This window comes from Lepisosteus platostomus, chromosome 6 (genome assembly GCF_059453375.1).
Source record: "Lepisosteus platostomus isolate fLepPlt1 chromosome 6, fLepPlt1.hap1, whole genome shotgun sequence".
Taxonomy (NCBI): Eukaryota; Metazoa; Chordata; class Actinopteri; order Semionotiformes; family Lepisosteidae; genus Lepisosteus; species Lepisosteus platostomus.
The window spans coordinates 19,057,915-19,070,236 of record NC_142616.1 but is presented as its reverse complement, the minus strand read 5'-3'; the positions used below and the strand labels follow the sequence as shown (position 1 = coordinate 19,070,236).

The following is a 12,322-nucleotide window of genomic DNA, read 5'->3' as shown; positions in this document are numbered from 1 at the left end:
CCCAGGTGCTGTGTATTGTGCTCATGCACTGTTAACAGGAGAAAACTCCTCAGCTCTTCACCTTCACAGCCACTCACTCGGTTTGGCTTCCATGTGTGTGGAACCTCATGCAGGACGATTCTCCAGAACCCCCCCATGTTGAAACTTACGTTCCCAGAATGACATTCATGGATAAAATTAGTACGTGGAGTATCCCGTGGCATGCTTTGAGAGGCCGTGTCCTATTTTCTGCAGGAGAAGTGCAGCCTGTGTGTATTATCTATGAAATGGAGCAGAATCTTCTTTTGTTTACTTTGTCTCTTTAGATCTATTCATACGCCCCGCTGGCTTCTTAGAAATAATGCTTAATGTGGTTTCAGTGCTTTACTTTCCTCGCTGTTTCGGCAGCCGGACAGACATTTTCCTCTCTTAAACAAAGTCCCATTGGTTTCTCCATCTCGAAATTTCCTGCAAAATCAAGATCAGGGGTGCTTGTCTTAGAACAGCCGCTGACTGGGGTAGTGTTATTCTGAGCTGATGCACTGCGGGGATCATGGGCGGGTGTTCTGAGTCAGCTGGTTAAAAACGGTTTCATTTAGAATCTTTCATATCATCATGTCTTTGAGTATCTCTGAACCAGTAATGAAAGCTATTTGTTTTGTTAATTTTTTTTTAATTGTAAGGAAATAACTTTGAGCTGTGGTCAGGTGACCTTATAATTATAACAATGCTGTGTTTTTATTGTGACTAATTTAGCTGAAATGTAGAAGTGGTGAAACCTCCTGTCTCTCAGGATCGGTGCACTGAAAGCCTATACAAAAAAAAATGCAAACCTGAAGTCACATAGTCATAGCTGAGCTGCTAGTTGGATATGATATCTAAAGTGCATTGTGATTTTTCCGTGCACTCGTCTTATCTGGGGTGGATCACTTTCATTCATATCCCATGCTCGGTGAGCTGTGGCTTGAATAGATCCTAGTCCCCTTCAAAGATGTATTTTCATGCTAAGGGATAGCACATGCTGCATAGTTACATGCCAGAAATTCTCTGAAGTAGGGTATCCAATCAGAATGAAATATAATCTCTACCCACACATTGTGAGTACTGCGCATCCAGTCCTGCATGACTGCAGTGCAACAACAACAGAGCAAAGCTGAAGGAACATTTAAAGGTGACGTATACCTGGTAGCAAAAAAATCAGACGTCTTCATTGTGCTTATATGGAATTTTTAACAAACGTTCATGTTTGTTACAAACTCCATTTTTTTCACTTCAGCTACTACAGTTGCTCCATAATTCACTGCAGAGTGAATTCATTTCTGCTGCTCTTCCTTGTAATCCTCCATGATGTCACTTCCTGAAATGTTATCAAAAATCACAGGAAGCCCCTCTCTCGCTCATAGTAGCATTCTTTTGCATCCTTCCTCCTCCCCTTGGTTCATTTCACCCTGCAGGGGGTCATAAGTTCCTTGTCTTGCAGCCAGGGGAGGGTAAAAAAAAACCTCTTTGTGCCAGCCTTTTTTCAAGTAAACATTCACAACGCATTTTCTAATTGAACACATTGCAGAAGATCTAGGAAACAAGCAAAGATTTTTTTTGAACATCTTGCACTGATATCAAACAACTACTTTCTAGGACTAACTTGTTACTACAAGAGGAATCCAATTATCAGAATGCCAGCTGTTTCCAAGAAGAACAATTACCAACAGTAATCCCATTTTACTAGAAAATCCTCTCATACCAGATACCATAGTTAGAGTAAACAGCTTCTTTGTTGTGATTGTGTTCTGATATCCAGGCATACTAGTAGTGTCTGTCAAATGTGAATATAATATTAATGGGATAATTCAATAATGTGTCACAGTGTGCCATGTTAATAGGCCTTCGGGTTGAAGTCGAAACTTTGGAATTTTCAAATCTTAATGGCCAGCAGCTACTACGTTTTTACTAGCTGAAAGGACTGCCGGTCTATTTGTGTAGAGAGTAACAGAGGCCAAGTAAAATGCTAGGATAGGATAATACATTTTTAAGTTTATGACAGCCTACCACTGGGGAAGAACAGTTTTTGTAATGCTGTATTGCATGGCTAAAGCTGTGTTATGTTATTTCTGGTATATAATTTGAAGAACATGGGTTTTTTTCCACTAGCTCCTGAATGGTTGGTATTGTGCATTTGTGCTATCACATGGTTCAGCGTCGGCATGATAGAATTGTGTATGAAAGGCCGTGCAGTTCAGGATATGCTTTTCATGGGGACCTCTGTTTCTTTGTCTTTGTTGTTTGGCATCTGACTGAAGTTGGTAGCCACAAAAAAATCCAAAGAATGGAAAGGTATCAAATTCTGATCAGCAGGTCAACAGGAAGGACCGTACCCTATAATGGGCCAGCAGGGCTCGTGGATAAAAATATAAAAAATAAATATACTGTAAATGCTGACATTTCCCACCCACCTGAAAATGAACTGTATTGTGACTCTAAGGATATAACCTTCCGATCTCCCGTTGACGTCTTGCAGAGTGAATCATGCCTTCCCCTGTACACAGCCCACACGGCTCACCTTCTGCAGAGATGTTGCGTCAGGAAGTCTAAATGAGCCATGCTTTAGGTTTCAGTGTCCTGGATATTAGTGTTCAGAAAACAGGCACACCTTTTGTGCTTTACTTTGCCTTGATTCTGTACAAGTACTTAGTGGTTTAGCAAAACATCAGATGCTAACTTCTTTGTCTGCATGTTTAAAACAACTGCACTGGAGCAGTTTTATACATTGTACTGAAAGCAGCTGCAAAGAAAAGGAGAGCCCTGATTTGTAAAATGATTAGACTGAGGCTTGCCCTTCTCTTCTCCCCTCACAATGTCATAATTATTAAATATGTTGTAGTGACTCATCATCTTAAATTCCAGAGTTCTTAGGAAGCTGGTGATGTTTCTACAGAGTGTAGATTTGTTTTTCCCTTTTGAGAAAAGTATCGCCATTTCCCTCAGTGTGTCCACCATGCCAGGTTAATTACAAGTTACAAAACCCTTTGCTGAGATAAACTTAACTGTTAATTCGTTGTTAGGAAGCGAAAGTGATTTATACCATTCAAGAAGGTCATCCTTCAGGGCTGAGCAACTTCTGTGTTCTAATACTACGGACGCCTGAAATCATTCTTTCAGGCGTCAGGAGTTTGAAAGAAAAAAAAATAATATCATAAATAATGACTGGCATGCATGCACATCTACCTAATTAGCTCAGAGAGCAGTCTTACAGTCAGAACTTGACCTCACAGTGATTTATGGCAGTGACATCGGAATGTGGTAATGGTGAAATGCTAGCACTACTGTCCCCTTCTTTTCAAACAGGGACGGAGCTGTGTGAAAATCTTGTTAAAACTGTCTAGGTTAAGTTGTAGACAAAATGTAACAAACTAATACTTTCTGAATGAATCAGAAAGGAGACTCAAAAAAAACAAATGAACACTATACTGTACATATATACATATATATACATATAACACACACATATACATTTTAAAGCTTCAGTAATTATTATGGTGTCCCATAATATGCCTAATAAATGGCATATTAACATAGCGAAAAAATGAAAGCAGAAAAGAAGGGTATTCTGGGAATGTTTTTTATATATGTTGTTAGAAATTGGTGTGGGCTTGTGAAATAATTGTCAGGGAAATAATTTGTTAGGATTCTTCTCAACCTGTCAGAGATGACAGTGACTGATGATGACATTGTGTTTTTTCCTTGTACAGGAAGCACAGAAGATTAACAGTAATGCAGGTAATCAAGCAGACGGGTCTGCCAAGGGTCCCGACGAGAAAGAGGAGACTCCAGCGAGCGAAGTGGGCTGGATGACCTCTGTCAAAGACTGGGCTGGGGTCATGATATCTGCACAGACATTGACAGGCAGAGTTCTTGTAAGTACCTCGCGGGTCTCAACAGCGCCTTTTAGAGAAATGCTGCCTGTCTGATGCTGAGAACGAACTTTTCTCCACTCCTCGTGTATGTCATCATTGGTTAAGTAACAAGGGAAGGGGGATGTGAAGTACTAGTTGTATGATGAAAACCATAGCGTCCTCAGTCTGAATGTTCTCTGCTAGGTGGGTGGAGGCAGGACGAGAGCCCTACTGTTAAGGGTTTCACACTCTTCTGCCTGCTCACACGGGAAGGAGAAGTACTTGGGGATTCTACACCTGTGCAACCTAAGAAATTAAATGTATCTGTGCTGCACTGTTAAAGCTGACTCTAATTATACTGTATGTAGATGGATGGAGAATATAAAATGACTCAGTCAGACATGATGTATATTTTATTTTTTATTTTATCTGTGATGCACTCAGGTAAAGTAGAAAGCTCACCGAACCGAGTGGCGGTAATACAGTATGTGAAGGTTGTACCTGTGAATCAAGTGTGAATTACATACATGAATTGTATTATTTGTGGGACACTCATTCAGGCTAGCGTTTATTAATACAACAAAGAACAGGTTAAAAAAACACGTGTTTCTGAGCCCTGGCACAGAAGAAAAAAACTTTGCAAAGCAATCTGGTCTTGTTTTTAAATCAGAGTCAGCATTGCATGCCTTCTGCTATGTTATAGACAAGAAGTGCTCTGCTGAGCGTTGAATGAAGTACAGGAGTAATTGATTTTAGTTTAGCACCATCCCCTCAGAGCTGTTGTGTAACTGCTGTCTAGGTGATTTATTTGCTTAGCAAAATATAAAGAACATGTATGCAGTGTTCACAGCAGAGAAAATTCTTTTAAGATGCTTTCAGTACAGCTGTAGTTTCCCTATTGTTCAGTAAAAAAGAGGAGGAACACTGAGCTAAGGTGGCAAGTGGCCTCCTTTTTCACAATGTTCCAGCTGAAAGCGAACTTTGTGGACAAATGTATCTACTTTTGGGGTCCTATACCCCTCTTCTTTTATCTTCTGTAAGAATATTCCGACAATTCTGTAAATATTGTACTGTAAACATTGGAAATATCCTAGAAATGTGTTATTCTGTTCAAAAGCAGTCAGAAATTATGCAGTATCATAAATATATTGTCAAGACTTAGAATGCATATTATAGTCATTTTAGGAATTGCTCTCTGCATCTTTTCAATCTGTGGCATTATCTCCCTGTTTCTTTTGAATTTGTCCCTCAAATATCAATAGTTGAAAGATGTTGGGACTGGAGAGCACAACCATGACAGCTCTGCTTTCACTCCATTTACTACAGTATATACTGTAAATGACCATGTACTTTACTGTAAATATCTCAACCTTTTGTCATTTCAGTATCTTTATGAGGACAGTTTGTATTATGGTCAGTTCATAAGAAAGCTAGGTTGGATTGATTTAATTGCGGTTAAATGCCAATTTTAATCACAATGCCATAAGACTTTTTGTACTGTGTATTGGTGGTCAGAACAATGTGGTAATGTAGCTTTAATGTGAAACTTAATTTGTAACTTTAAATTAAAATTAATTTTATATCTTGTTATAGTATACAGTATATAGAACAAACTACTGTTTATTTTACTACAGCTACCACCAGTCTTGGAACATTTTTTTTTAAATTGAACTCTGACATTCATCTCATCATTGACTAGTCTAAGAGGACAAATAGAAGATACCTCTGTCTAATCCCGTATTGTGTATACAATGCTATCAAAAACAGTTTTATGGAGACTACAGGTCAGGATTAGATTTCTTTCAATCTATACAATATTGACAGTAATGGTATAACTCCAGGTATGTGTTGTTGGCTATGTATTTTGATATGCACTCATTCACAGTGATCATGTTTTCTATCTCCTTTCATCTTGGAACGGGAACTACTGAATACAAACCCGACTTGCCTGCTGTTGAGCAAAAGAATTAGGTGCAATCACTCAATTAAAGAATATGTGAACATTTAGTATATAAATCATTCCCAGCCTCAGACAGGCTGTAAACATAATGTACTGCAATCATGCCATTGCTAAAGAACCTTTCCCATAAACCCATAATTCCTCCAACGTACAGAAGAGGCATTATGGGTAAAAAGTCAGGCTTTTTAAGATTTCCTTTGTGGCATTGCTGATCAGTTTTCTGAAACAGTTTCAAGTTGTTATTTCAGATTTCCCTTAGATTTTAATGTTACTTTCAAGATATTCTCTTGTGCTTTATTTCACCACGATCCTCAGTGAAGGAAGGAGGAAAGCTACTTTTATAACAGTGTGGCATAGTGCAATTGCTTGAGTGGCAGTACAGTACTGTATACAGTGCATATATAGTGTACAGTACTAGAAATGTGTAATGCTATAGTAATGTTCATATCTTCCAAATTTATCTCAATATGGTTGCTGCTCCATCATAACTATAAATCATAACTATGTCATTTACATTTGGTGTAGGCAGTGTCACAGTGTACAAGACCATGCCAAACTGGCATAATTTATTTAAAATGATAAAACACTGACTGTTCCAGCTGGACTTCAACATTAGCATGGTTTTGTGTCACTTTCAGTATGTCAAACGTTAGGGCAGCTCTGTGCTGTATGGCTTTCATCAGCAGGGACACAAGGCAATCACAGCAGGCACTGGTAGTTAGATTGTCCTAATTATTTCTTTTTCTCCTTGAGTCTTTCTTCAGAAGGTCCATCTTCCTTGTAGATACACTGCTACTTCCTCGAATGCACACTTGTATACTGATCCTGATTTAGCAGTGCGACTAATTATCCCTTTTAATTTTTTGCATTGTGTGTCACAGGCGTCACTCAGTACACACAGGTAGCACTTGCTGTGATGAGCTTTACTTTGAAATGGTTAAAGTTATTTTGTGTGTGTGGGCTGAGGGACTTCTGCCCTCTGTCAGGGTTCTTCTGCAGCTTAACGATAATGGCACAGTGCACCAGTGTTTAGTGAGCCTAGCTAGTAACCATAGCAACGGCAGCTTACCTAAGCACAGCAGATGTTGTATTCTGTGTCAGCTTGTTTAGGTCCTTGGGGGTAAATTAAAACCTATTTTTGTGGCATCCGAAAAGGTTTTAGGTCACGTGTGAGGAAACTTTAAAATAAATATAAACAATGTTTACACACGCAGACTCATCTACAAATGTATAAATCCGCACACACGTAGTGATAACGCCACAGTCCAGCCGAACAAAAAAAAATGAACACTGAAACAGATCCCTCAAGGTAGGCCTGATTGTTGGTTTGTTTGGCTTCATGGCTTTGGAGGTTGTTAAAGATCAAGTGTTGCCTGAGGCTACTTAATTATAAGATCCCTCTGAACACTGCTTCTATCAAAGCTGAGCCTGATTACTACACGTTATGTGTAAGTAGTACATAGCAGGGGTGTTGAGGAGGCTATTTTTACACTGCCTTCGCAAGATGGCAGGAGGGCTTCAGCAAATATACATCCATACCGGGCTTCCCCTGCCTGGCTAATATATTACTCCATCTGTCGTTCCATAAATGGCAGTGGATCCCCTGTGAAGATTTTGGAAGGAAATAAAATGATAGTTTATTGTGCTGTGTGGCCTGCTATTTGTATAATCTACGTCACAGAACCTTCTGGTTTGAAGTTGGTACGCTGGTAGTATGATTTTGTTTCTATTGCAGATAGCAAAGAAATATTAAGCAATAGTGAAGCGAGGTGACAGAAATCTCCTGGCAGGATTGCTATCTGGCAAGATCAGTTTCTGAATGAGTTTGGAAATAAAATTTCAGATGGACTGTTCCAGAGTGTAGCACTTGTAGTTATTTTTAAGAATCCGCATGAAGTGTTTTTTTTTAATGGACTTCAATCTCTGTTGAATTTTCTACTCTTTTTTGATGTGACCATAAACACTGCATTTTAAAAGTGATAAAAAATCATATATCCATTCATATGTGAAATCAGACACATGAAAGCTGTATTTTATTTATAGGGACAAATCCATATATTAGCAGGAATAACAATGAGAAAGAATATTCCTTTCATGAATCTGACATGCTGTGAAATAACAACATTTTTGCACTGTGCTTAGTTCATGCCCACAGAAGGTGCTAATGGAAAGATGTTCTATTTTCAGTGCTGTAGAATCACCCCTGGCAACTGTGACTGGCCTTCCACTTGACCTCTGACCTAGTGAGCCTTGTGAGGGAGACTACAGCTTAATATTGTGCAAACTATTCAATACATCTGAACAGCTGAGCATTAAAATGGAGGAGGAAAAACAATTAGTTAATTAAAATGCATGCTTAGGTCAATATCGTTATTAAAGCTAACATTCCAGCACTGATGCTACAGAATGTAGAAAATAAATAACCAGCAAACCTCATATTTTATTTCCTTGGAAGCACCTTTCTTAATTAACAGACTGTCTAGTTGGATCAAAAACTGGTCTTTCAAATTAACATCATAATGGTACAATGACCACTTACCTGTACCAGTGGCAGAGGATTGATATAAGAAGATCCCAAGATTCAATGTTGTGAATCCTTTAACTGCATCCTATTATTTGATCACTTAAAGTGAAAACTTTGATCATTCACAATAGTGCGATGCAACCGAGGAGATTCACAAATAGCTTTTAGTGAGTGTCGAGTGTGTATTTCCTTGTGGTATCCAGCAGTGAAGGCTTTGACAGAAAGATTTGTGGTGTGCCTGTGTGTTTAAGAGAAGGCAAGTGGTTTACTGTGACTGTGCTGGAGTGTGCTCCACTGTAGGCACACATTGTGGAAAACATTGGCAATCACTTTGGGAGGCCTGCCAGAGGAGAACAGAATATTAACACATTGATTCAGAGATGAAATTAACCTTGAAAATAAAAAAAAACATCTGTCTCTTTTTCTTTTAATACACATTCTTTCTTATTCTGCTTGAAATTAAATTCACGAAGAACCTGGAGCAATTTTGTGCCAATGCAAAAGAAAGGAATGAAGTCACATTACTTTGCCTATAATGGATGGAACCGCTGTGCTCCTCAATCTACAGTGAGTGTGATTAAGCAGTCACTCAACCTAACAAGGAGATGCTCTCTGTCTGATAAAAGACAGATCTAGGTGCATTGGTACCTATTTTAGAGGTGAAAACGACAGACTTAATCTCCGAGTATGCCTGTTAATCTGTGACTGCTTCAGAGCGCAGGCAGGCACAGTATCAGGCAAGATTAATTTCATTCAAAATTTCATCCAAAGGGGTTGTTCACTTTTTCTGGGACAGCCACCTAATACATGCTATTTTTAGTTATCCCTCTTATGCCTTCATCTTCTTGATGGTGTCTGTGATTTTACACGTTTGCAGCCTGAAGTAATCTGAAATCAGCCTTTTCTTATGGTCCTGAAATTGGAGATCCTCCTCTCCTCCAGCTACATAACCAAATCTTTACTACTGGGCATGGAAAGCATTTCTAACAATTTGAGTTGCTATGTATTTCCTGGTATGTATCTGGAGCTGAACCCCAAAACCTATTGTACCGTCCTAGATACGTGTGGCACACAGGGTAACAAATTAGGGTCTAAAAATTTCGGTGTTGGCAGAGGTATAGCTTTAGTTTTTGGAATATGACTACCTATGGTTTGAACCACAGACAGGAGCTGGTAGAGTGGTATAACCTTCCCCTCTTTATTTACTGGTCAAAGACTCTTTAATCTTATTGGATGTCTGGAGACAGATGCATCACAGCCTTGGAAATCTGCATAATCTATGTTGTATTACAGCATAATTTGTCATTGTTTTACAAATCGCACATGCAAGATCTCCAATATCCTCTACAACCATTACAGCAGTGAAAAAAATGTCTAAAAAAACCAACAAATTAAAGAAACAGTGCTGACCACAACATGACATCCACATACAGCACAATGTGTGAATTTAATCAATTTTTACCAGCACAATCAAACCACAACAGCTTATACTTTATATCATAAGAAACAACATAACCTCAGCTTCATAGCGTATTCTGTTCCCCATGTAAAAAGACCATTTATCTGCTGTTGCAGTTCAGAGATGCTCCAGAGTCCATCAATAATTGATCAATTCTCCAGCAAAATACAACCCCAAAAGCAAATATTCATCAAAATATATAATGTCTTTACCATGTAATCATAAAAATTCAATCTGCATCCCATTTGACACAGAAATGAATGTGTTTGAAAATAGCTGATGAGACCAATTTAAACCAATTGGTCGTAATAACATTTTCAAACTGCCCGCCTATGGAAAAGCTAATGTGATAGGTAAAATTAGCTGTCATTCAGTGAATTCTGACCATTCAGAGCCTTGGGGTAGGTTTATTAGCATCCTTAGCATTTGCCATGATTTTCAGTCAGTCAAGTTTTTCATCAGCCTAAACACCATTAATAGCATCTCTAGCAATACCTCTAGGCCTGCAATAGTAATAATAATGGACTTCTAATTCTTTGTATTCTTTTTTTTCATTTTTTGGAATATGAAGAAAACCATTCCAGGCCCGGCTTCATAAAAATTCATGCATTTTTTTATATTTGTTCAATCAGTCTCAAATCTTTATCCAAGGTAGTAGAATATAATGATTATGGAATCTACCTCTGTTCTAAGTATGTTACATCTTGAAAAATTGACTCTTGAAGAAAAACAAACTGCATTTGTTTTGTTATGTTTTCGTTTTTTCCCTATTGTGTGTAAGTAAGACATATAAAAAATCTGAAGGTTCAGACTTGAAGCCCAAGGGGTTCCCTTGAATTCAAGACCCTTACCTGACCTGTACAGACTTTCCAGGATAATTCAAGATTATTAAGAATACATCCACTCCAGGGGAGCTGTGGGAACTCAGACGGCAAGGGCTTCTGGCTCCTGACTGGAAGGTCCCGAGTTCAATCCCAGGTAGGGGCAAGTGATGTACGTAGCTTGCTCTAATTCCTTCCAGACGGCTTCAGGGGTTAATCCTTCCGGGGGTAACAGGCCGGCCGGCTGGACCACATCAGCTCCACCTTCAGTATCGGATGGTCAAGAAAAATGGTGGCCCTTGTCCCCCATTCCTCATGGGCCTTTGTGGCCTGAAAGGGGACCTACCAACACCCTCTCCAGGGTGAAATTGCCCTTGGGTGTACTTGGGGGCGGGGTATAATAAAAAAGTAAAAGTCAGCGGCCTGCTTTATTCCTCAAGGTCACGCCACTCATCTGCCAATGTGCTGATGCATCGTTTTTTTGTTCCCCAAGACACATTAAGATAGTCTCACTTTGCCCTTTTGCCAGTAAACTTTGCCAGTAAACACCTTTTTACACCTTTTTGCCAGTAAAAACTCAATTAGCACTTTCGTTGATAAGTTAATTTATGTATAATTACAGTTTAATTAGGGCAATTCTTTTTATCGGTGAGTTAAAGACAAGAGAGCCTTCTTTTGATGGGGAAGACGGGGCTGTGCTGTTGAATGATAAACCCTAGCAGGATTTCAGTCAGTCTCACAGTTCATTCAGGCTTTTTGACACATACTGTAAGGAGAGGTATGAGTACATCATTAAAAAAAAGGCCAAACAAGCCACAAAACTGGAAATATCTGTTCAGCCCATCTTTCATGTTTAAAAGGCACATGAGACATGCTGTGTGCCAGTGCTAGGTTTGTACTGTACATGACGGAGCAGTCATTCATACTACCTTGTAATTTCATTTTTTCCAAGCTACTTGTTCTCGATTTGATGACTTCTGCAACATTCTGATTTGAATCTGACATTTATGGTTGGAAGGATTAGGGTTAGGGTTTATTTATGGTTGATGTATTATATGTGGTATTTATTTGTATTGATTTCAGTGCCATACTGTACATTTTCACGGCTGTTTTCCAAGGTCTTTCCTTTCCATCCATTTTGTCACAAAATTTAAAAATTCAGTTTTTGAGATCTTACACTTACTTCCCTTGGATTTTGAAAGTTGTGTGTGATGGTATTTTTTCCATTGGAAATCAGTATCACCTGATAACTAGAGAAGGTTTAATGGTGAATTCTACAGAACAAGAGCAGTATGTGACAGCATATGTAAAACATAATTAGAGCAGGAACAGCAAGATACAGGCTGGTGACATCACCATAATTGTAAAGTGTAAACAAAATATGCATTGGACAAAATAAGGTCCAGTAGAGTTCCTATTTAGCAAATTATTTAGAACGTTTTTTGCAAATTAAGTACCTTTCTTGAAACCTATTGCTGACGTCTAATAATGTTTGATGTGTTTTTAAGGTATTAGTACTTGGAATCTTTCTCGTGCTTTGACCTTAACGTGCCTGCATTGCAGAACCTTGCAAAGACATTCCAGTGCCTCATTGATATTTACATGTCACAGGAAGAAACCTATAAAAACACCCTGTTTTCTGTTGAGAATTCTATCATGTTTTGTTAGGGCACCTCCTGCAGAATGAAT

The 12,322-nt window shown here is 38.7% G+C and overlaps 1 protein-coding gene across 28 annotated transcripts in view; it reads left to right on the top strand.

Annotated features, from left to right (window-relative positions):
- Nucleotides 1-12,322, top strand: part of kcnma1a (potassium large conductance calcium-activated channel, subfamily M, alpha member 1a) — a 222,943-nt gene that overhangs the window by 31,817 nt on the left and 178,804 nt on the right. For all 28 annotated transcript variants that reach the window (XM_088634586.1, XM_088634581.1, XM_088634579.1 and 25 more), the window contains one exon: nt 3,726-3,890. In XM_088634586.1, the coding sequence (XP_088490712.1) occupies nt 3,726-3,890 (165 nt within the window). The remainder of the gene's footprint in view (nt 1-3,725; nt 3,891-12,322) is intronic.